Raw genomic sequence first — 25,436 nt, 5'->3', positions numbered from 1 at the left:
ACTATGAGGGGGATAATTTATTTTGAGATCGTTCCTAACGGTCATACCATCAATTCTGATCTTTATTCCGAACAGTTGAAGCGAATGCATGTCGCACAACCCCAAAAACATCCCGCGTTGGTGAACTGCAAACGCACGCTGCTGCAACAGGTTAAAGCAAAACTTCTCCACTAGGCTCGAGAAACACAACAATAATGTCTGGAACTTAATGGCGTCGAACTGATGCCACACCCAGCATATAGTCCTCACCTTGTTCCTTCGTATTACTACCTCCTTCGATTATTAAGTTTTACATACATATACATACATATATATATAAAAGTAAAACTTAACTCTTGAACTACATGACCGATCTCCATCAATTTTGTCAAAAACATAAAGTTTGGACCTGATGATTTTCATCATTTCACTTTGACAGTGTAACTTAGGGGAAGAGGAAGTACTTAAAAATAATTGAAACTGACCGATGTTAGTGTCGAATCCATAGTTTTCGGGGTCGCTGAGATAAACAGTGATTGTTTTCGATGTCGTTTAAATCCAAATTCAGACCTGGAAGTTCAAGTAGGAGGAGATATATAAAATGATCGAAAATGAGAGATATTAGTGTCGAATCCATAGTTTTTGGGGTCGCTGACACTTGATGCCGTCTTATTTCAATCCAGCGAAGCAGGTAATCAACGCTAGTATTTTCTATTGATTTAAAATTTTATTCCTTTTGTGTATCGCAGAACCATGGAAAATATTATTATTACTCAGTGGATATTATTATTATTATTATTATTATTATTATTATTATTATTATTATTATTATTATTATTATTATTATTATTATTATTATTATTATTATTATTATTATCAGTGTATTGAGTAAAGGAAAGACAGTATTAAGACACAAAGAAAATTATGAAATTGTTAGAAAATGGTCCGGTCATGAAGAAAGGTATAAGCAATACTTTAAATTATCTATGCATGACAAATAATTATTCTCTTTTAAACTTAGTTTTACCTACACATACTCATGTTACCATATTTTCTTCTCGTTTACAAGTGAAATACTGTTCTTTATCAGGCAAAAGTCCTTTACTAAACAAAGAAACACATTTTTCTTTTGGGCATTTCTCTTTTCTCAAACTCCTTGCCTTTGAAGAACAAAAGCTCAAGAAGCAAAGTACGTTCTAGTGAGGAAATTGTTCATCTTCTTTGTAGAGGTGATAAAGATGCAATGTTCTTTTAGTTTAAGAGATTTGCTTACCTTCCTTTTACACTATGGCACAGTTCTTTATCTTTCTGGGTATAATCGGTTCCTGCTATATTTCAGTATGCCAACACCTACAAGCTTATAACACGCACTTCTTCGAACATTAGTTTTGGGAGTAAAAGGTTTTATATATGGAAAGAAAGATGAAAGATAATGCCAGAAATCTCAATTTGTTAGCAGCTTTACACTATGTGCGCGCATCCTGTGTTGTGTCCATATTTTTTAAAAGTTTTATTAAGCCAAAGCTAATAAATCAATGATAATTTTTTTATGAAACAGATAAACTTCAAAACTGTGAGGATATAGAAACCATAAGTGCTAGAGTTAAGGGCGGAGATGGAATTCGTCTTGAGACTATGAATCCATGTGTATAAAACATTTCTTGCCATCTCTTACTGCCTTTAATCTGATATCTGTTTATAGACAGACAGAAAGATGGTCGACCATAGTTGTTCCCTAAGACTTCCCATACTTTGTATAGCGTAGCATGTAATCTTGAAACAAGCCACTATTGTTAGAATTCGGACCATAATGTAATATTCGATAGATTAATATTCGATGAGTTTTCCCTCACCTTTTTCAAATAAAGATATCTTCATAATTTGTACACTAGATTACAAATAAATAAGTCTGAAAAAGTTCTTTCTTGTAAAATTGGACCTCGGAGCTTATGGGTTATTGTTAAAAATGACTCTGCCCGTAGCAGCTACGTCTAAAGGATACCTCTTGTCCATTGCAGTACAGAGGTAGATTAAAGGATTCCCTCCCGACTGTTATAGCTTGAAGAGATAGGCAAGATATAACCAGTTATCTGAAGGTGTTCATTTATATAGCCAATCTTTGGAGGTGGGGCCTGTGGAGAGATTGAAGGGGTAATCTTCGTATCTCTTCGTGTCCTCTTCGTGTTCTATCGGTGTAAGGCATTCGTCGGCTGCTTGCTGGTACTTGTGCTGAAGCAGGTGGTTTTACTTACTAATATGGGATGCTTAGCTAAAGCTTCTAATAGATATTTAAACAAACTGCCGTTATGTTAGGAGTCTCATAATTTTCATATTTGCAGCACATATTAATATCTAACATCTTTGTTATTATCTATGTGTAAACATAAAAAGTAACCCTTTTCTTAAAATATATGATCTACCATTAATGAAATATTTTTATTTTTCTTTTAAATCCCACAGTGGTCAAATGATATAAATACTAGAATATACGTATTTCGTGCAAGACATATATGTTTACGTATAGAACATTTCCTCTGATGCCAAATCGAACTTTCATGCTGAGAACGATAGCCTGCATTCCACACCTTAAAATTTTGTGTTGTGCAATAGTGTGTCCATGAACTTTCTTCTGTTATCACCTTTCATTTACTTTGTTTACTAAATTACTCTTTTATCGTCTTCAGTTAAATTTATTGTCAATTTAAAATACATAATTATAGATTATAAACTATTTCATTTCATTTAAGCCTAATAGTACAGCCTTTAGCAGTAGTGTAATGTTACTATTTATTTCTTTTGTATGATAGTTAGTTGTATAAAAGTTTAAAATTTCTTTCAACAGTAGGACTACATGACATATAGACCTACATCTTAACAGAACTCGAATCACTTGAATTATCGCCAGGTCTGGATTACCCATCTGGAGGCCCGCGGCAAGAAAAATATGTGGGCTCTGCTGACTTTGTCTAATACACATCTGTGAAAGTACAATAGGAAAGTTAAGGGAATATGTTTAATTTTTTTGTCAAATTTTATTTTATGCTGATGACTGTATCTTAATGGGTTCTTTTTTTAGATAGCCAGTTGAGATTTTGATCAGAGTAGATACAGTCTCCTTAATCCGGCCCTGGTTACCACTTGGAATCAAATTCGGGACTTCTGAAAGCGCATACGCTAACCATAAACCTATAGTTTCAAGGGATTTCTTTTTGAGGTTTCATAGTGTAATGGGAAGGCCCTATACTGCACGAGATAATGTTGCATGATAGTTTTCAAATGACGATGAGACTAGAATCCAGTGTAGTTATCACTTTGATAGGCCACAATCTTTCCTTTATAACCTTGGTTCTGCATTAGAACTTAAAGCATAAATCATTAATGTGTATTTTTATTGCAATGGTTGTGCGTTAAGTACAGCCTGACATTTTTTTATTCACGTACATTAACTATTACTTGAAAGCATTACTTCCTCTTTATTTTGTTCGTAGATATTTTAGTTTTCAAATACAAGTATCGTGCTAAGTTTCGAAGCCTGAAGGAAAACACTAATTTTGCTTTAAAACAAAGCTCTCTAGCTGTCTTATACGGTAAAGAAAATACTTTGTAGCGGAAACTTCAAAGTACTTGTAAACACTCTAAGTAGTGTGTTTTGTTTTTGGTTTGAACCATGTGTAAAGACTAGAGGTTTTTGTATGCTCAGAAAACCACCTTATTCTCTCTTGTAGATCTCAGGTTTTTCCAATATCTTTTTACATTTCATGTTGTGCGCTAAGCAATATGAAAGAAGATAAAATGCCTTCCAGAGGTTTAATCAAATTGAGTTACTTGTTGTGAAGAAGCGTGCAAACTGGGTTGAGTTCAAAGGGTCTTGTGATCAAAGCAATAATTTGTTTCGGTAATTTACACGAAATATTTTAAAGTGTTCACGTTAATACTGACAGTGAGAGAAAATCAATTAACTACCTTTCCATTAACGTTTAGTTTCTTCTGTCTTCTGAGTTGTTTTGAATAAAAGGGGTACTAACGAAGAAAATAATATGCTAAGAAAATCAGAGTTAGATGAAACGAAAGTTGAAACAGAAAAAGTCCATGTACATTACCCATTCTATAATTTTGAATATATCAGATTCTGAGAAGATAAGTGTGGTAACATATGCACTTTTTACATCAATAAAAGGAAAAAAAGAATCACCACTAAATGAAGAGAAGCAAGTGGTACAGTCCTCAGCAAAAACCTGCAACATGAGCATGTAAGTTTATTGTGAAACAACGAAGTCTTTTGCTCCAAAATAAGTTTGCAGTTGAGGAAGTTCAGGTTATTCCTGGCGTGATTCGTGCCACTTAGCGTTATGCTGATTCTCTGCGCTGTTAGACGTAGTTCCACAATAAACTTACATGCTCATGTTGCAGGTTTTTTGCTGCGGGCTGTACAAGCCTCTATGAAACATTATTATTATTATTATTATTATTATTATTATTATTATTATTATTATTATTATTATTATTATTATTATTATTATTAAGTATTCTGCGTTTTGGCAAGTCCTCGGACTAACGTTTTATTTATTTTTTTTTATTTTAGGTTTGTGCTTGGAGATGTTTCTTTCACGTTTCACGATCTTTAGCTTTCTCTTTTAACTCCCAATGTTTTCTTATATTCTTCGAATATATATATATATAATGTAGTGAGAGAGAAATACATTGGTAGAAAAATATATGATTAGATTCTGACATAACGTTCTTAGAACCCAAACATAGTATATATTGTAGTGATAAATAATGTCATCTAAAGAATTTTTCTTCTTTTCATTGGATCCTTCTGAGTTATACAATGATAATTATTTACTTTCTGTATGTAGTTCCGATAATAATCTTATATATATTATGTAATATAATGATATACAAGTATATAGTATGAAACTATTTTTTTTAATGTTAGCAGTTTTGTTATTCTGTGATTTTTACCATGTTACTTCAATTGCATTTCGTATTTTAAGGAGAGAAGGCGTTCAAGAATTTGCCAAACGTATAGTATCTCAGGAGTCCCTGTACTTAGGGAGATGAAACTCGGTATAGGCACGTTTCCCAGCATTTTTTGAAAACTGCACTTCTAAGAGTGTGAGAAAGGAGACAATTTCTCTATTTTTCTCTTGATATTAAAAAGCATCCTGTCTCACCATCACGGTAAAACCGTTGAACCGTTTGAAATGAACTTTGGAACCTAGAACGTATGCTAAAAATAGGATCTTACACGAGCCTTTCAAGTTGGGCAGATGCAACTCAGTATATAAGCGTCTTATTAGAACTAATCTGAGATGTCTTCCATAGTTTCTTATTAGAACTAATCTGAGATGTCTTCCATCGTTTTTTAAGTTTCCATTTTTAAAAGAAAGAAGAGCTCAATTTCTATAATATTTTAATCTTTTGATTTGTATTCGTAAAATGGCGAAAGTGTCAAAACGATTGAACCGTTTAAAATGAACTTTCCGACATACTTAGCAGCTGGATTGGCCTTGTTTTTGTTGTTAGACTCAGATTGAAATGCGTGTCCTAAGGAGGAAACAGCATTTTTTAATTTTTTCAGAATGAATAAAGCTGCAGTGCTTATAATGAATTTTGAATGTAGTTTACATTTGGATCGAGCTCTATTATATATATAAATAATTTCATTGAGATTCAATGAACATCGCAATGGAGACGGAGTTGGGATTCCAACATACTTTTGAGATATTTCCCAAAGACCTATTCTTCTTGTGCAAAGAATAGGTTTTAGCTACTATACATATAAACCTATTTGCAAGAATACACACATATTGTAAAATGAAATAAAATAAATAAGTCATTTCTGCAGATGTTTATGAATGTTCGTGTATGAAACTAACATTTCATTATTGTGTTACAATACAATGACTGTATTGGTAATTTGGGAGAACATGACTAAAATGTATTGTTACTTCAATGATTAATAATACTATGAAAGTAGAAAATTGGACATTATTATTAATGAGAATATTAAGGGTTTTACAGCTGAATAAACAATATAGTGCAAATTACTCTTATCAAATGAAGTCCTGTAGTATAAATGGAAAATATAACCTTACAACAGAAAAAGTGTATTATTTAAGGCAGTAATGCTAAGCGCAAAATTAACTATTGTGTGGCCTTTCATGCGTGAGTAAAATGTAATAAATATGTAGATGGGGCAAATTAGTTTTTTCTCCTTCTCTGAATATATGTGTGTTGGGGTGTATGTTTTGAAATTACTTTATGAGCTTTGTTTTTTAATAACGATCCAGTGTTAACTGTATGCATATAATACAAAATTGCTGGAAATCTGTCCCGAAAATAATACTCATTGCAATTCAAATTAGACAACGTTATAACTATTAATTATACAAAAGCTCATGCCGCTAGAATGAAGGAAGGGGACACCTTCTTTAATAATTCACACCTGGTAATCAGACAACGTCATCTATATTAATATCCACCAAATCGCTTTTGTGGTCAAGGCTTATATTGATCGGATGGTCCTTACTACATCCATTTGCTAGATGCAAAATATTAGAGAGAGGATATTATTGATTCCATTACATCATTTCATTGTGTTTTACGCATCTAGTCATTAAATGAAAAACAACAAATGCGCTCGCATGGAGAGAAATTAGACGTATTTCTTTGATTGTAATTGTAATCACATATTCGAAATGAAATAACACTCGTTTGCCACTGACTAATTACTCAGGGGCGTGTTTACACAACATGCAGTGTGTTTAATGTCAGAGATAATATTATGTGAGAATAATAGGAAAACGGCACTGATTTACCATTACATTTTCATTGTTTCGTATTTCTAATGATTCCATGTAGAATGTGTGTAAGCATTAAAGTAGGTTACATATAATTTTATTGATTTTAACAGTTAAATATACAAAACAAGTCAGTACTCAAAACATTCAAATTGTTATTTTTAATTTAGCTTTCATTGGTACAAAATATAGCTAGAGTATAGACATTATTTTTCAAATTTATAAGTTGCAAAGTAAAGTGATTGAACAAAAAAGAGTTCCATCATGGCCCGAAATATTAATATTGATAACAATTATGGACCTCGAAATGATCATAATGATTTATGTTATTACAGTTTAAGTCTTTGGTTTCAATCAAGAACACTCAATGAATTATATTTTTATTTTTCTGTGCACGAAACCACCAATAATAAAATATGGAATAATAAATTCAGATAACTAAAACCCAACGAATATATATGTACCCCGAAATTATGTTAATTGATAACCATAATCTCTAAAATATCCATCGCAGTTAACTGTGACTCCAGTAACACTGCTAATATGGATTGAACACATAAATAATACATATAATACACAGAAATACATATACACAGAAATACATATACACAGAAATACATATAATTCAACTTCATAAATAGATTAACTGAAACAAATTGCATGAAAGTATGTACATGCTCTGTACACAAAAATTATCACAATCAACTGAAATGCTTAGTGATAAAATTAGGTATGGCCACAAAGTTCCGGTTCCGGCGGAACCGGTTCTCGAAGATCCGGTTTTCAGAACCGGTTCTGGAACCGTTTCTGGACCTGGATCCGAAAACCCGGTTCCAGAACCGGATCTTAGGAACTGGTTCCAGACCTGGATCCGAAAACCCGGTTCCAGAACCGGATCTTAAGAACCGGTTCCAGATCTGGATCTGAAAACCCGGTTCCAGAACCGGATCTTAGGAACCGGTTCCAGATCTGGATCCGACGAACTGGTTCCAGACCTGGATCCGAAGAACCGGTTCCGGAACCGGATCTTCTAGAACCGGATCCGTTCAGACCCGAAAACAGGTTCCACCAGGAACCGGTTCTGGCCATCCCTAGATAATATAGTATTATTGAACCAGTGAATGTAAGGACTTCAGTCGCTTCTACTCGTCATGCAATATGGTAAAAATTTAAAAGAGAAAGATACTGGTAACCCAATTCAGTGGGTCTAATATTGTGGCACTTCGACAGCATAATTGTCAATATTTTGCAAAAACTGTATCTTTTCCAAGAGGTATCTTTTCCAAATTTGTTGTTTGTGATTGCAATAGGTGAAAGACTCACTTGTTTGAAATGAATTTGGAACTTTTATAATACTTGATTGAAGGTTACATGCTAAGTGGATAGAAGGTTCAGAATAATATATGCGAATCTCAACACTTTGATTGAAGTTCATATTCTAAGAGAGAAAGAAGTTGAAATGTTTGCCATAGACCTATTCTCCTCGTGCAAAGAAGGAGTACTTTAGCTAATCATATATATGATTTCGATTTGATTTGAGTTTAGCATCTCTTCCAGCAGTGTGTCTGTATGAGGCATGTATCTACAGCTTAACGTGGAATCTGAACCACTTTTACCTGGAATCGAACCCGGTCTTCATGTGTGATTTCTTAGCCTTCCATATTTGAAAACAGACAATATATTCATTTGAAATTTTATGCTTTAGGCATCCTTCTGAATGTATTTCAGCCTGACTTAATACGTCAGTTAATTTCTTCTTCAGTGTTTCCATCTCTAAGTGTTTGTATTTTCTGTCCCAGATGTCTTCTTTTAATTCCGTAATTTCAACATCAATCCTTGCCTTCCTTGCGAAGTTGTTAACCATTACCTTAGTCTTTTCCATATTAATTTTCTACTTGACTTCCCTTCCCTTCAAATCAAGTTCATTTACCATATCCTGTAGATCTGTGTCGCTGCCTCTATATATGGTATTCACGGACAGAAAAATGAAACATGTATTTTAAATTTACGAACAATTTATTATGAAAAAGTGGAGTAAGTATATGCTTTGGAAATTCAATTATAAGATTATCGTTTTCTTTGTAGTAGGACTTCTGAGAAAGTTGTTCACATCTGATCTTTTTCAAATTGTGGAATCAAATTTAATACATCCACCTATTTTTTTCTGTACCACGTCAATTTTACTTCCTTGTTATCAGTAAAAGTATGGTCATGTTCGAAAACAATGTAGATTAAACATAATATCAGTGGTAATATTTACATATTTCGAGACAACCCTGTAAGTCTACCAAGTTACACATTTAAGGAACCCTGGTATTATCTACATTTAAAAAAATATTTTTAATCAACTACATATTTAAAGGATATTTTAAAAGTGCAAACTTTTTATGTATGATAATGCACTTTACTCCATATTACTGGATATAATTTCGAGAAAAGTGTTTTAAGTGAAAGGGTATTAGAAGGTAATGACATATCAACACAGGTAATGCTAACACTTCTAAGAACAAACATGAATTATGCTAGAACGTTGAGCAAATAAACATCATTACACGAAATTCTGTTTAATTCAAACATTCCAATTAATTCTATGACAATAAAGACGTCATTAATTATGTACCTGACCGAGAAAGCTACCTTCTACATATGTCACTTCGAAGCATTGTAGCTAAGAAATAAGTAAAACAAACATCTTTCATGCTGCTATAAGTGACTTTAAGTAATTTCAAACAATAAGAGCAGTGAAAGAACGTCAATTAAAAAATCAAGCACTGGAATTCAACCATTTTATTTTATGAATCCAGAAACATAGAAGTTGATCGCCAAAGAAAAAAAACTTCACCAGTTAATATTATTGTGTTCAAGTTAATTCAGGAAAGATTATTTGTATCAATCTACCTAACATTCATATATAGCAAAAATTCTACCCAAGTACCTTATTCTCACATGTACCGTGCCGCTCGTATATATACTGTAGTATGTTTTGTATGTTTCAGTTGTTTCTTGAATACAGTTTCTAGGCGTATCCATGTTCTTAATTTTATACCCACCCAATTCGAGATCGACTTATTTCCACGCGATAATACACATACTCTTATATTCTTACTCTGATCAAATATCAGCTTCTATCAAATATATTCAAGTAGTTCATTGTTATTATCAAATGGTAAATTTCTGGTGTAAACCATTAATTTTCTAAATTGCGAAGCCTAATGCAAAATTACAGAAAAACGTCAGTAACTGATCAATCTGTTTCAAATCATTATACATTGTAAAAGATCCAGATAATTCTTTTCACATTCGCAGCTGTTTCATTTATTAGTAAGACATGCCCTCAGAAATCTTAACGTTATCTTTGATAACATAGAGTTATTTCAAGAATTTGATTATTAAAATATTATCAACTTAGTGCAATAATACGATTATATTCTACTTATTTTTAAAAAAAAAATAAAAAAAACTTTAAATTTAAAACACACAATATCATGATTCAAGATTATCCACTTTTAATACGTTTAATTATTTCATTTTTTTCAGACTTTCAATTGATGGAGTCGTACTTCAGACAGCATGGGAGAACGGGGCTTATAATATCACAGCATCGAAGATAATTGAAGATGACGAATTGCAGACCCCAACGATTTTCGAATGCGAACTCAAAATTCCTGAGGCGAATTACGTAGTCAGAAGAAGCTTGTTGTACGATCCAGGTAATTATCTCTGTTTCTCATTCTAACTTTGGAACTACTTGTAACATAAAATAAAACCGACCTAAGCAAATACCTATTATTACTAATCTTCAACAACATATGAATGTCTTCATCAGATACTGACACATTAAATAATATACCTGGTGAAGAAAATGGTGTATTGCGAATAATGTAACACAGATTAATAGTAATAAGCGTTTGCTTTATTCACATTTTATGGGTATTTAAGATTCAGTTGATCCTCGTATCATCATTTCTTCTTTGATATTTCTAACATCATGTACTTTTCCTGCTCGTGAATTACAAGTCAAATGCAGTTGAATACCTTGTTTCCCTTAGAAATCCACTGAAATTTTATAGTTCTCCCGGACACTTTATTTCAGAAACCGATAGATAATAATTATATCGTTGATTTGTTTGTGATTGAAGTTTCTTACTAGGTACGTGTAATGTGCATCATTAAAAACACGTGCTCGAATTTGAGTTTTGGATTTCATTTTTTTCTACTTGTGTAGATTGATCATGATAGCCCTGAATTTCACGCTTGTTTGATTAAGATAGATTACACTAGATTTGGTTACGTTCAGTTTGGTTAGTAATATTTCAGAAACAATTATTACGGTAAGTAGCTGCTTCTGTCAATCATTGAGATAAACAAGTGGTTCCTTGCGTAATTTAATTAAATTTAAGGGAACTTTCTTTGTAATAAATTTACGTGTGATAATACCATTAATACAGAAATAATACTTGATTTATAATAATGTTTATTGTCGCTCCTGTTTCGTATGCAAATAGTTCTCCTGATCGTGGCAGAACGTACGTTATTATATGAAAAACAGATTTTAAACACGCTTAGCGAAAAGTAATATTTATAAAATGACCTCCCATTGAGTTGTTGTAAATATTTAGAGGTAAAAATGGATCTTTGTTCATTCTCGTAATCATATTATGTTAGAAATTTGCTGTTCTAATTGGATAATATGTTGTTAATATATTTTATTTCGTAGTAATTTATGCAAGGCGAATCCCTACATCCGTTTGTAAATAAATAAATCATCTATCGTTTCAGTGGAGACTTTGAGTGTAGTTAGGAGAATGCTGTATTATTATCGATTTAATTACTTTACTTTTTAGAATCATTTTGTCTAATACCGTATTTGCTTCTTTAAATTGAAACACAGTTTATCTTGCGCACCCTAGTTTTTAATGGAATGTTTTGAATCTCACTTTTGTTCCTTGTTTCTTATACACATTTCTTTCCCTACATATGAAATGTTCTTCCTTAAGTACCTATCTATTGTTCATTTATTGGGATAAAAGGAAAGATGTGATACGATTGTGTTTAAGAAATTATAACAAGTACGTATAAATATAAAACGTTTGTGCATGTGAGCATACTGATAGTAACTTATTTCGAATTCAACCATTACCTGTGGGATTTGTAGTTGTTTCAGAGCTATTCTCGTATTGTTGATCTATTGTACCAGTAACTCTAATAACTTCTTTGCGAAGAATCGTAAATGCTGACTCTAATTGTCGTGCAGTTAGAACCGCAATATCAAGACGAATCAAGGGCTTCTTGATCCTGTACAATGTTGTGATTAATCAAGAATTATTAATATAGAATACTAGGTCTATATACCTGCTTTGCGTTCATTACGTTTGTCATGTTCTTTAATTGTTGATAATTTAAGATTAGTCCATATTACAAATTTACATTGAATAACTTTCAAAAGTATAACATTCTTAATTTTCGTAATAAAATTCAGATCAGGAACTGTATTATATAGTCTGCATTGTTTGCGCACTCCAATTTTCCAGTTGCCAAAATGAAATTTGAAAAGTGCGCTAATACTTCTGTAACATGAACAAATCTAATAGTCATAATGGAATGTGTATGATAATTGATAATATAACATTTTCATAATTCAAGATCAATTGAACAGAATAGTGATAAAACATCAATGCAATATTAATTTGTCTTTATTACTTCATCTTTTCCTAAAATTATAATAAGGAAAGCAACATCAAAGTTTAAATGCGTTTGAAATAATACATGAATCGTTTTTCGCCCTTAATTTTATGAAACGAATCACAATGGAAACTAAAATTAAAGAAACTTTAACCTTTCACGTAAAAACTTTTTAATGCAAGATACAGAAAAGAAAACCTACGACTTACATATCACTTTATAAAGTATGACAATTGAATTTGATAAAACGAGCTATTATATGAAATTCTACCTACTGAAATATATCACATTATATAAATAATAAACTTCCGGTTAATATTAATGTTTTCATAATAATGTAACGTTCACATTTCGTAAATGAACTCCATTTTATTTGCTAAGGGATCCAGAATTTAATTATTCTCTTTCTCTCTTATATTTTATTATCAAAATTCAACATCTTTTTATATGAATTTTTACAATAATTCTTTTTTGTTCTTTTCTGAATAATTTATGAAATAAAAAATGTTATACGCGCACATGTACTCTCTTTTATATATATAAAATGTGTGTGTAAAGAAAGATACCGCAAAAACAATATAACCACGAACTTAAAAAGGTATACAGGTATAAGTGGTTGCTAATTTTTATGCAGTTTCAATAATTACGTTCTAATAAAACGTGCTGAAAGTAATTATATTTCATTTTACGATGTATACCAACGAGAAGTGTAGCATTTTTCATACAATTCCATTCAATGGGATCAATAGGGATAACTACAACAAAGAGAAACTAAAATATGAAAATTGCAAGCCCGTAGAAGTTTATACACATCCGTTTGACCACTGTTTGATACGTTCATTCACAAAGTAAATCTTTAGCAAATTATTAAACTCATTATGCTATTTTTTCAAACATTTTTATTAGGTTCATTTTTCCAATAGTGAATACTACATATTATTGATTCTTCCGAGTTGTCACTCTTTAAACTTCATACACATTTTAACCATTTTTGTTATTGCAGAAATATTATTACAATATTTAAACTTCACAAATAATACATTATTTACTGAGAATTCTTCATTGACATTTGTGAATAGCTAACCTTGCCAGAGAGCTATTCTTACAGAAATAATAATTTTAATAATGTTCTAAATTAATTGCCAGTGTGACTGTCTCTAAGATGAGTGACGAAAATAAGTTACGACAGATCTTCCGTGTCATATCTATTTAGATGTTATTCAAAACAAGTTTTTAAAAGTTAAAGTTATTTTATTCACAATTGAATGTACATGTAGTTAATTTTAAAGATCGTGCAATGCATACTGTATATGTGAATTCTCCCATGGTTTTATGATTAGCGTTTCTGCCATTAGTAGCAAAGATCAGTGTTATAACCAATGTTCTTCGTTATAAAATGTTAGAGAATAAAAATACACTCCATGGATACATCACTTGAATGCTACGACTAAAACTGAGATCTTAACTGAGTATTTTGGACACCATATACTATCTTTTATCATCGCTTTTTCCTTTGTTGACCAGCATTTTCACATTATTAGGAAAGAACAAATTCTTAGTTCCTTCTTTTATAAATTTATTTACTTCTTAGAAATCGTGTATACATGACTTTAGTCTAAATCATGATACTACAGTGCACATATAAATGGTTAGTGAATACATTTATGTTGCACGAAACGTGTACAAACTTCTAACATAAAAATATGTCTCAATATAATTTTGAATAATCTGTAAATACGAATCGTTGAATACCTCAGAAGACACTATAATGAAGAATGTATCTTCAACGAATTGTGCTTGTGTCCTTGTTAAAAAGTTGGGCTTTCTTATTACGTATCATGTTGTATTGCAATAGACAGCAGTGTTATTTGCGTTCTCTGTGTTGGATAGCCTTTAAATAAGGTTAAGCATATGGTAATCCAATTTTGTTGGAAGTTGCGGTTAGTTTCATCAAAGTAATGTTCTAACAACACAAAGAGTCTTAAGGGGACAACGAAGTTAGTTATTCAACTATCGCTAACAATTGAATATAGAAAGTAATTACAAATTTTGATAGACAATTAATTACTTGGGTTTCCATTGAAAAGGGAAAGTTTTCACGAGATGTAGGAAAGTTTCTCCTCACCTCTATATAATCTGTTGTCGACCGACCCATTAGAAGACAAAATCTGCTTTATACACATGCTAATCAGGTTTTCCTTTGAAATGTTAATAGTAATAGGATCGAACAATAAACTGCGAGTTCCATGTAAACTGATTTAAAGTATAGATTGAGAAAATGAAAAGTCTTTATATATGAAGAGAGAGTTTTTTTCTGAATTTTCACTTTCTTTCGTACGAAAGATGCACAATAAGTTAAATATATGTGATTCTGGTTGTCAGAAGGTTATGCCATAAGTTAAGCCATTGCTATACATGTTTAAGGTCCGTTAACGTCTGAAAATGCACTAGAAAAATTATGAGTTTGATCTGAAATTATGTATTTTTCAGCTATTCGCATCACAATACTCCGAAGTAGCTGCATTTCATGGTACTGTTTAGTGATAAGGCCTTATAAACCAAGTTGGGGCTATTAGTATACGTATTTATGTATTTACTGAAACATGTTAAAGTGCATAGAGAGTTTTGAAGGCTCTTTCTATTGGAAAATTTAGATAAATGAGATGGAAAATGATATTTCGATAGTGTGAAATTCAAGAATCTTTCATACATGCACTCCGGACGTACGTACGAGTAGCACCTTTACAACAACTGATAACGAAAGACGTAAAAAAATGAATGTGGAATTTCTTTGTTAGGAATCTAAAACATGAAATATATACTAAGTATCTGATGAGTTACTTCATTTGTTTTGCAGAATCGTTAATATCATGTTATTGGGTGAAAAAGTATTGAGAGGAAGGACACAGGAATGGTTTTGTGCATTACTTTACAAAGTTACTGGAATATAAGAACAGTAAATCAGAGTATACATAGTCCATTTCTCGTTTTATTTTTGTTATATACGATTGCTGAAGGAACTGCAGTGATTTTAAAAGAAAAATTGAAAACCCCAAATCATTTACAAAGTAATTCAGTCCAATGTTAAAAAAGAAAAAACTCTGAATAAAATATTGAAATTCTGAACCTTAAACGTGTTAACGTTAATACGTTTTAAATACTCTTGGGACAAATAAATTTGTTTCATGTTTAATCTCGTACTAAATGATTATACCTATTCAACACAAGGCGATTTGTGGTATTTACACGATCTCTCCCACACAAAATTGACTAGGTTCAGTATATAGCTTTCATCTTATTGATAAGCTTATGAACATGCAAAAATTCACGTAAGATCAGTACATCACACAACATTGCTATACGTCGTACGTCACTTGCAAACAATGTAATCAATTTGCAATCTTCCTGTATGCAAAAAATTACCATAAGACGCATAATATCTACATTATTTTGTTGTTTTTGAAGCTGTCGATATTCGATCAAGGAAATTAGCACTTATGAATAAACGCAAACATTTAAAGAAATGTGGTATTCCGAAATCAAGTACTGTAAAAATATTAATGACGAGATATTGTGTTTTGGCTTTTAAATGTAACAAATGTGTATATAGGCCTATTATTATTACGGATTAATTTTAGTCTTCTTTCGTCTAAATTGCGGAAACTGGAGACTTACTCCATGTAACATGTCCGAACTAGTTTATGTCAATTAAATCATCAATATTCGTAATTTTTACCTGCAACTGAAATCCTTTCTCTAATGCTTCTTGCACGTTCTTGCTAAAATTCCAAAATTAAATTCCAAAAGTGATTAATTTATGTAGTAAAGAAATAAAATGCTGCTTATTATGCTATCAAAGATAAGAAAGAAATAATTCTGTAGTATTGCAAAATACAAAAATTAGTAAATATTCATAGATGAATTTAAAGCTCTAAGAGTCCATTGGTCAGTGAATTGTTATAATTCTAATTCTTTTGCGAGATACAAGTGTGAAATAGACTCTGGAAACAATTAACGTTGAAACATGGAAGCATTTTGGAAGAAACTTTACCAAATCCTAAATATCAAGGTAACATCCCAGTTTTGTTTAGTGGGGTGAGGAAAAATACTAGACAAATCTTGGCCAGGATGGTCGCACATATCTCAGTTGAACGCTCGACATCCTATCAGCAAACCAAGAATGCTACTGTTTGCCAAACCGGAAGTAACACTATATAAATGAATAAACGTTCCATATCCAGCGATTGAAACTAAATATTAACATTCCTGCTTCACAACCGAAGACCTTTGTTTAAACCATGTGGATTAGTTCCTTTGAGGTTATATTGTTGACTTACACCTTTGTGTGCAAGATGTTCAAGGTTCCTGAAGACAGGAGTCCACTTGTCGGTATTCTACATACAAATTTAAGCACAGTGATATAATATCAATGTTGAAAGTCATATTAGACTCAAGATCAACCAATTATATTTTGCAGCTTATCCTGACAGTTGTTTCTCTCAGTTCTTTTTCCCAGCCCTGCTTGTATGATACCTTCAAATATTAGAGGTCCACGGTGGGTTGTTGGAAGACTCTCAGCTCTGATGCGTCGCCTTCCTGGTTCGATTTCAGGTCGTGCCAAGTCGACTTTCTGATGAACAAATACGCGTATATACGTTTTTTTCTCGGGATTCTTCCGTTTCCTCTTACTTTCTTCATTCCTGATCATCATCACTGTCTTCCTTATTCTCGATCAATAATCATGGGATGTTAACCTAGAAATTTGATTTCATTTCATTCACCTTCAACTATGAGTCCTGGCCGCAAAGTCCTTCTTTTCTATTTCTTTTTGTCGTTAATATTTTCACTATGAAATTGTCTCATATGTTCTTCTTACTCTTATTCTTTTTCTTATTCTTTTATGCAACCCGTGGTAATTTGCAGTAATGTGGGTGGACTAACATTTCAGGCACACTTCGAGCAATACCAAGAGTGTTAGTCATTTTGGTTGGCTCGAGGAAGGTTGCTTTCGCTTTTTACCTGCGAAATTATGTAAGAGGTAAAATCTGTAGTTTAATCTGTGATGCGAACTACATTTACTACCACCCAGAATAAATTTAAGATACGTAATCAAAATGAATAACATTAACTGTTTTTCTGTTTTGGATCTCTGTATTTACAGAAAGATGTAACAAACTGAAACATTGCAATTACAATAATAATGTATTCGTGATAAATTAATTTGCATACCTAGAACTCAAACCAATGAATAAGAATGATTTAACTAAGAAAATATGACTTAGAAATAGGTAATTTCATTTTACTGCTTTTACTAAATGATTATAATCAGAGATATTAAAAGAGAAAACCCAGAGAAAAATAATTCTGCTTATTGTATAGTATGGCCGCAAAAGTTGGTAATCAATTTAGCAATGAGAAGTGAGGATGTCGGTTTATCGTAAGCAATTTTGGTATAGTTATTTGTTGCGAAATTAAGCGAATAACAGTGCCGGAAAGTGGACCTTAACGATATCTAGAGATCTAACTAACTAACTCTATGGCACATGGCACCCAAAGATTTAATACCGCATATTCAATTTTTTATTTATCAATATATATATATATATATATATATATATATATATATATATATATATATATATATATATATATATATATATATATATATATATATATATAATATCAAGAGACTAAGATTGAATGCGAGCCTTTGGCGTGGGTGACCCGGGTTCGATTCCCGGCGGGAGCTCATGTAGTTCGGATTCCACGTTAATCAGTAGGTCCACGTCTCATATAGCCTCGCTGCTGAAAGGGACGCTCAACTAAAATCAACTCAACTCAATTGAATGCGAGACCTGCACATTAGAATAGCATTGTTTCATCATGGCCTCGAAGTAAAGAGAAAAGCACTTTTGTTGTTGAAGGTAATCCAGTACTAATCACATAAAGCGTCACTATGACATTATAAATATGAACATCACTAGCATAGTGCTATAATATGTAAATATTTATAATTGCAAACAAGGCTAACGTGGATTACTGCTACATGTTTGTGATATACGGACCGTTTCAATGGCAAGTAGCCTGTTCAGAATTGAAATTTTCCAAGATAGAAATTTGAAGTTCAATACCTCATGAGAAATTCATATTTCTGTTAATATTTGTAACGAAAACCATAAGTATGTAGTTTATAGTCATAGTGTTTACAATTTAGTTTTTACAAATACATTCTAAAGATGATACTTATGTATAGAAGTGAATGATAATATCAGACCATTTCTTTTACTTAGCTCTATTGGCGTCCAAGTCGCCTATATGTACCTAGAGGTGTTGTAAAGTTATATTGACAAACACCCATTAAACAGGAGAAACTTCAAGAAGTTTAGAGTAAACTACCTGTCACTGTCATTATTGATTTTGACATATTTTCTGATAAATCATTTTTTTCTATGTTGATGTTTGGTAGGTTGTCTTAGAAACATTTACATGCTTTAAATCTACAGTAATTTGTGGAATGTGCTCAAATACAAAGGAAGGTTATGTATACTGTTTACTTCCTTCTCCGGTTTCTACCAATGACGTATTACAGCTGCCAACTTCAGCTGTTCTTTTCTCATGTTTCTCAAAACAGAATTATGTTTTCCTGTTGTCCTATATTGAATGCTTTATATTAAAACTATAGAATTGGATCAAAACAATAAAAATACCATCTATACAGATTGTAAGAGTATTTCTTATAATTTTGTTAAGATGCTTAGTCAATCCTTATTTGAATTGATTAAATTTTTAAAATTTTATTTCAAACGTCAGAAAATATAAATCTATCATTTCTTAAACAATTGGTGGTTTTCCTATTAATATTAATAATCAGAATGCGTATGTTATGGAATAATACATACAGAATAAGTGCCATTAAAATAAAATAGACAAGTATTCTCCTAATGTTGGACGAATGTTCACCTTTATGCCCCAGATCTTTTTGTAGTCATTTTAGCCCTAAAAACACATCAATGCTCATGAAAACATACATAACTCACACAAAGCACGCATACTAACTCAATGAAACTTCTCACACTTCTATATATATGTAGACATAATTATACACACACTATATGCACTTACACATAAACGTAATGCATGCTTATATTCAAGTACTGCCCTAGAATCAATGAATCATTCATAATTATGCAGGCTGTTAATTGCGGACATTAATTAAATTTCTGCCTTTCTCATTCCCAACGTGTTTAATTCCTGCGTGGTTGGTTGGCGCTGTTTTCCCCAAGTTTCGTCACTTCCATGGTTTCCAAATGAGAGTTGAAGTTAAAAAATGGGGGATGGGGCGAGGAAAAGGGAGTGTTGTAGGTTGTTGGGGTAAATGTAATTAGAGCAGCCAGTTGGGTCACTGGAAACTATGCTGAGAACTGAAAACTGAAAGAGTGAGCAGGGATGAGTATTTCAGGCTATGAAGTGGCCATAGAAGAAACTATGGGAAGAATATCAATTGGCACTTCTAAGTAAAATATATTCTCTGTATTGTCCTGTTTATTTTTCATGCTCTAAAATTTTAGTTTTAAATTAGATAAAATAATTTCAAAATCAAATAGTAGATCATTGTGTAACTAGTAGATTGTTGTGTTTTAGTGTCCTTGCTTCTGAAGCCTGCAAGTTCATAAACAACAAATCTGTTATTGAACACTCTAGCATTGATGACAACATTACATGTGTTGTTTGTGCCAATGACCCTGCTATAAGTCTCACTTTCATCTGAAAAATCCTTATATCATTAGAAAATATATGCGAAAATATATTAATAAATTAACCATCACTAACAGTAAATACGTTCATGAGAAGATCTAATTTTATTCAATATTACAGCACTGACAGAAAATAAACATCAGAAAAGCATTGATCCGATGCAAATCCAGTTAATTCAAATATACTCTATTGTGTAGTGTTAAAGATACATATAATATATTCGATTTGGTATATTGGTGATACAGTATTACCGTTAATCTTCTTTTCGTACGTTAATAAGATTAATATTATTGATTCCAAATCAGAGAAAATGCACCGTCGTACTTATTTTTGTGAAGCATTATTTATAAATTATCTAATGTAACAGTTTCCAGTACAAATATGGATTCATTCATTGAAAGTATTCTCGAAACGAATTTTTAACTTGAGTATTGTAAAATATGAAAACTCTTCGTCGTGGAGTACACGACAGTTAAGTAGTAAAGCGTTTACCTCTGGTAAATAAGGTTACTGGTTCGATTTCCGGCCAAGTACCGTGGTTGTTCTTGGGTATTTTTGTTACCTTCCACATCCTCATTCCACCAGTTGTTCCCTCATCATTCACTTGCCTTAATTATTTGTATCCCTTAGACTGAACGGGACGCTAAACTAAAATAAAAAAAAATCCCTTAGACTGAAGTTCATAATCGTCATACGTTAAACTGAAAGCTTTCCTTTCATTTTCATTTCAAAACTCTTCGTGCTTTAACGTAAACATTTTCAAATTTGTTTCTTTGTGCTCGTGATGCTGACGTCAAGTGTACGTTGGGAGTTACGTATTTTATTTTTAATACTCTGATATCGCAGTCGGTAAGAGGTCTGCCTTCTAACAAGACACGTCGTTTTCGATCCTAGAAGATGAAATTTATTTCTGCTTCTACCCTTGTTCCAATTCGACTCAGTGTTTTACCAAGCTCGTTGGGCAACTTGGGCGTAATAGTGCTGCTCTTGAGCCAATCGCATTGTCCCAAATGGGGGATGTATTATCTTTACTCATTTAATAATAATAATAATAATAATAATAATAATAATAATAATAATAAAAATATATATATATATATATATATATATATATATATATATATATATATATATATATATATATATATATACAAGATAATAATGTTATATATAATAGTTGTCTCTCCTAGTTGATGTAGTGTGTCAAGCGCGAGCGCTTTAGGCGTATGTGCTCTCTGGTTCTAAGCATGGTGAGATCAGGACTTTACTTTAAATATATTGCATATTTCTGATGCTACAAAGATTGCTAAACTTGAACAAAAGAAATTAATTATATTTTATATTTTAATATACTGTGTGTTAATTATTTCTGCACTATATCTATAGTAATGTTCACATATTTGTTTAACTATTTCAAAAGTATTTAATTTCATTTACTTTAATTAAAAGGTCATGTTCACTTAAAATTCGTATAGTAAAAATATAATTAATCTGACTTCTATAAGGAATGCAGCTGATATATTTTATCTGGGTAATTTGCCTTGTACTTTCTGAACAAACAAACTGCTGTTTAAAATTCCGCCTACGTTATCTGTTTCAAAATTCCGTTTGCATAACAATTTGTTTCCCATTATGTGTTTTTTTCTTTCTGCGAGTTTCGAGTTGTTTTTTTTTCGCCTTCAAGTATCCTTTATCTTGTTTAATAAGATTCCTGAGAATTTTACCTTCCAAGCTCTAAATTATGGCTCTCACATTTGTCTCGCTAGCATTTTACTTTAGAACGTGACGAAATTCGAAAATTTCACACTGAGTAAATATTAGTTGCTCTACACAGCTAAACATAAATTAATTCATTTTCGTTGCCCTATTTTTCATAAATGATTAATATCCTAGAAGTTTAAATTGTTTTCCAATTATACTAACTTTCTATGTAATTCTAATGGTTTAAATACTATACGATGAAAATAACAAAAGGTGTTGATATGAATGTTCAAATCAGGCAAAATTTTGTTTGTTATAATAATGTGCATAAACTACTGATATTAATTTGGTATTGCGATGTAAATTAATGCCCATAACTCCTGTGAACAGTAACTATTAACTATTGTTAATGTGAACTTGAAATATGAATTAAGTTTGCTTATTTGTCATACCAAATTCAATGTATTCTATAATTAAATACTGAATGATTTCAGATGTTTATTATATCAGAAATACCATATGTGGTGTTGACAAATGTTCTTCAACATTAGTGCAATTAATATACGTGTGAAATGTGTAGATGCTTCCTTAAAGATCATTATAATAAAATTGATAATCTTAACTAAGGACTTACAGAATGGAGAGCTTTCAAGGAAATTCGAGCTGAAGCAAAGTATGAATCAGATTCGGCGACAATTCATGGAACGTGGTGAAATATGGCCCTCCCTTACTGCAAGTAATAGTAAATTTGCGGCTTTTAAAATCCAATGTAAATGTATACTAACTAACACTTATAATGTTTTGTAGATTGCTTACCATCATATTAAGTAAAATTCCCCTACTGACATATGAAGTGTTTATTGTAAAAAAGGAATAATCCAAGAGCTGGCTGAAGAATAGAGTAGCAATATGTTAATACTCCATAAGAACCTCAGCAAATTCAAAGCGTAAAGAGAGATTTTTGATTAAGTTATATCTCTTGACTAAAATAGAGCACTATTGAAGAATACTACGAAACAACCAATTAATTGCTTCAACCATCTTAGTACTATTGTAATCTGACTTATGGAATACTATACTGAACACTCATCCCGTGTGGTGAAACATCTTTTTCCGGCTATGACTAAAAGCAACTGGATAAATTATGAAACAATTAAAATAGCACAAAAATAAAAATCACGTATCAAGTGTCACTACTTTAAAATTTTAAAATTCATCTGCGTACAACTCTGTCTGTGCTATAGTACAAGGTATGTTCCATTCGATTGCTACTTGTTTGTATTCACAACGTCACTCTCTGTGAGAAACTATTTAGTACTATGCACCACTTCAGATTCCACGTTGCAGTGTTTTGCGTTAAAGTATTATTTTTTGTGAATAAAACTACAAACATTAGTAGTAGCTTTTTTCACAAGAATAACCTTTCCTCTAGAAGTAACTTTAATAATAATGCATTATTGAATATTTTAGTGAATATACTCTTTATAGGTTGCTTTGATTTTTTGAAGTAAAACGAAAGATTCTATATAGAAACGAACGAACATTTTTATGCTGAAAAATAATGCAACCATTTTTATATTCCATCTCAGATATAAAATAAGTTCTACCTTCACAGAAAAGATTTGTTTAATCCTTTGGACATTATATATATATATATATATATATATATATATATATATATATATATATATATATATATATATATATATATATATATATACTTGTGTATTATTTTAAAATGCTCAAAATGCTCATTTAACGTCTGTTACTGCTAGATTTTTTATTCAGTTGTACATGCATTGCGGAGCAGGTTACATCTCCGTCAGTCTCGTCAGGTTGGTGGGATCATGACGTCATCAGTTTGGCATGCAAGAGTATAACGCAAAAGGCTTATTTTGTTCTTTAGCAAGTGTTGTCTAAAAGGTCTTATGGGATCATTGTTTGTACCAGATTCCCTTCAGAATAAAACAACCTTCCAAACGGTACTGTTCACATGTCTACATCGTGTATCTGGAAAGGAGAATTCGAGGAAAATCGGGATTTTTTCTGAAAAATCCCTTTTTAAAAAGTTTAGGCTCCTTTGAACCGTTACTGTTTTAACGTAGAGATCGCAAAATTACCTGAAAAATATTAAAAGATATACGCAATACGTGTGTAAAATGTCAATCTGGTATCTTGAAAACTAAAGATAGGAGAAAATATTTATCAATGTACGATGAACAGGTCCAAAATAATCTAGAGGTATACCAGAATAACCCAGAAAAAATAGGATGTAATGTAAAAAAGGAGGGGTGGCGAAAAGGGCCAACATCGGCCCCCGCGAGGGGTCCTTTTTAAAGTAGCGGTACGGACTGAATTTGACCTATATGAGCAATCTATAAGATATAAAACGTCAAAAAATAATAAGCATTTTCATACAGTGCAGAGTGGTTTATAGGAAAATATTTGTGGAAGGAGGCTTGTTGCAAGAAAATCCTTGAAAAGGGGTTGTTTTTCGACATTTACTAAGTTATTACGTATATAGCGCAACGGAGTACGAAAATGATTTTTAAGTATGTTGTGTAGGAGTAGATAAGCGTTAACATTTGTAAAAATGGCCACAGTACTCCACAGCGCTCATAGTGTAAATGAAACCTTTTTGCCTCATCAAAAGATGTCATAAAACGATGTGCTCACACTGTTCGTAGGGCTCTCATGTCTGAATTCGTTCCGAAACATCTCGGTTTCAATCCTATTGCTAGAGATGATTTTATTCAGAAACACACCAGAGCATTTGCGAAGACCATCTTCACACAAGGAAAGGATAAAGCTGTAATAGTTGTGGATGGAACTTACATTTATATAGAGAAGAGCTCGAACTACCAGTTTCAGAGGAGGACATATTCAATCCATAAAGGTAGACCCCTGGTTAAACCCATGCTGATTGTGAGCACCACAGGGTACATTCTGGATGTCTTAGGTCCATATTTTGCAGGTGGGAAGAACAACGATGCCTCTATTATCACAGCGCATATGCGACAACAAACAGAGGGTTTAAGACGTTGGCTTAATGAGGATGATATCATCATCGCAGATAGAGGATTCAGAGACAGTGTGAATCTTTTGGAAGGCTTGAATCTAATAGTAAAGATGCCACATTTCCTACAGAAACAAAGTCAACATACTACACAAGAGGCTAATGAGTCGAGATTAGTTACATCAGTGAGATGGGTAGTAGAAGCCTCAAATGGTTTGCTAAAAACTTTTCAAGCACTAGCCCACGTCGTGCCCAATTCTCAAGTGCCATACATAGGATACTATGTCAAAATTGTAAGTAGCATCTGCAATGCATTTAGGCCTCCTCGAATAATGGAAGATGAGGAAAGTGCAAAAATAATTGGAGAAAGAATGTTAGCATTGCACTTCCATCCCAATGAGTTGCAACACCGCGTGACTGCAGAAAAGTGGTTAAGAAAAAGGGTTATTTGGCAAGAAATGACTGCTGACACTGACAGACTTCCCTCGTTTAACACT

The 25,436-nt window shown here is 32.1% G+C and overlaps 1 protein-coding gene across 2 annotated transcripts in view; it reads left to right on the top strand.

Moving 5' to 3' along the window:
- The window catches only part of LOC145660632 (uncharacterized), an 851,473-nt gene that overhangs the window by 465,858 nt on the left and 360,179 nt on the right, over nt 1-25,436 (top strand). For both annotated transcript variants that reach the window (XM_081725913.1, XM_081725912.1), the window contains exon 3: nt 10,323-10,495. In XM_081725913.1, the coding sequence (XP_081582039.1) occupies nt 10,323-10,495 (173 nt within the window). The remainder of the gene's footprint in view (nt 1-10,322; nt 10,496-25,436) is intronic.

This window comes from Thermobia domestica, chromosome 9 (assembly GCF_964235325.1).
Source record: "Thermobia domestica chromosome 9, izTheDome1.hap1.1, whole genome shotgun sequence".
In the NCBI taxonomy this organism is placed as follows: domain Eukaryota; kingdom Metazoa; phylum Arthropoda; class Insecta; order Zygentoma; family Lepismatidae; genus Thermobia; species Thermobia domestica.
The sequence above is the reverse complement of the archived record's forward strand: the minus strand, read 5'-3'. Positions and strand labels throughout refer to the sequence as shown.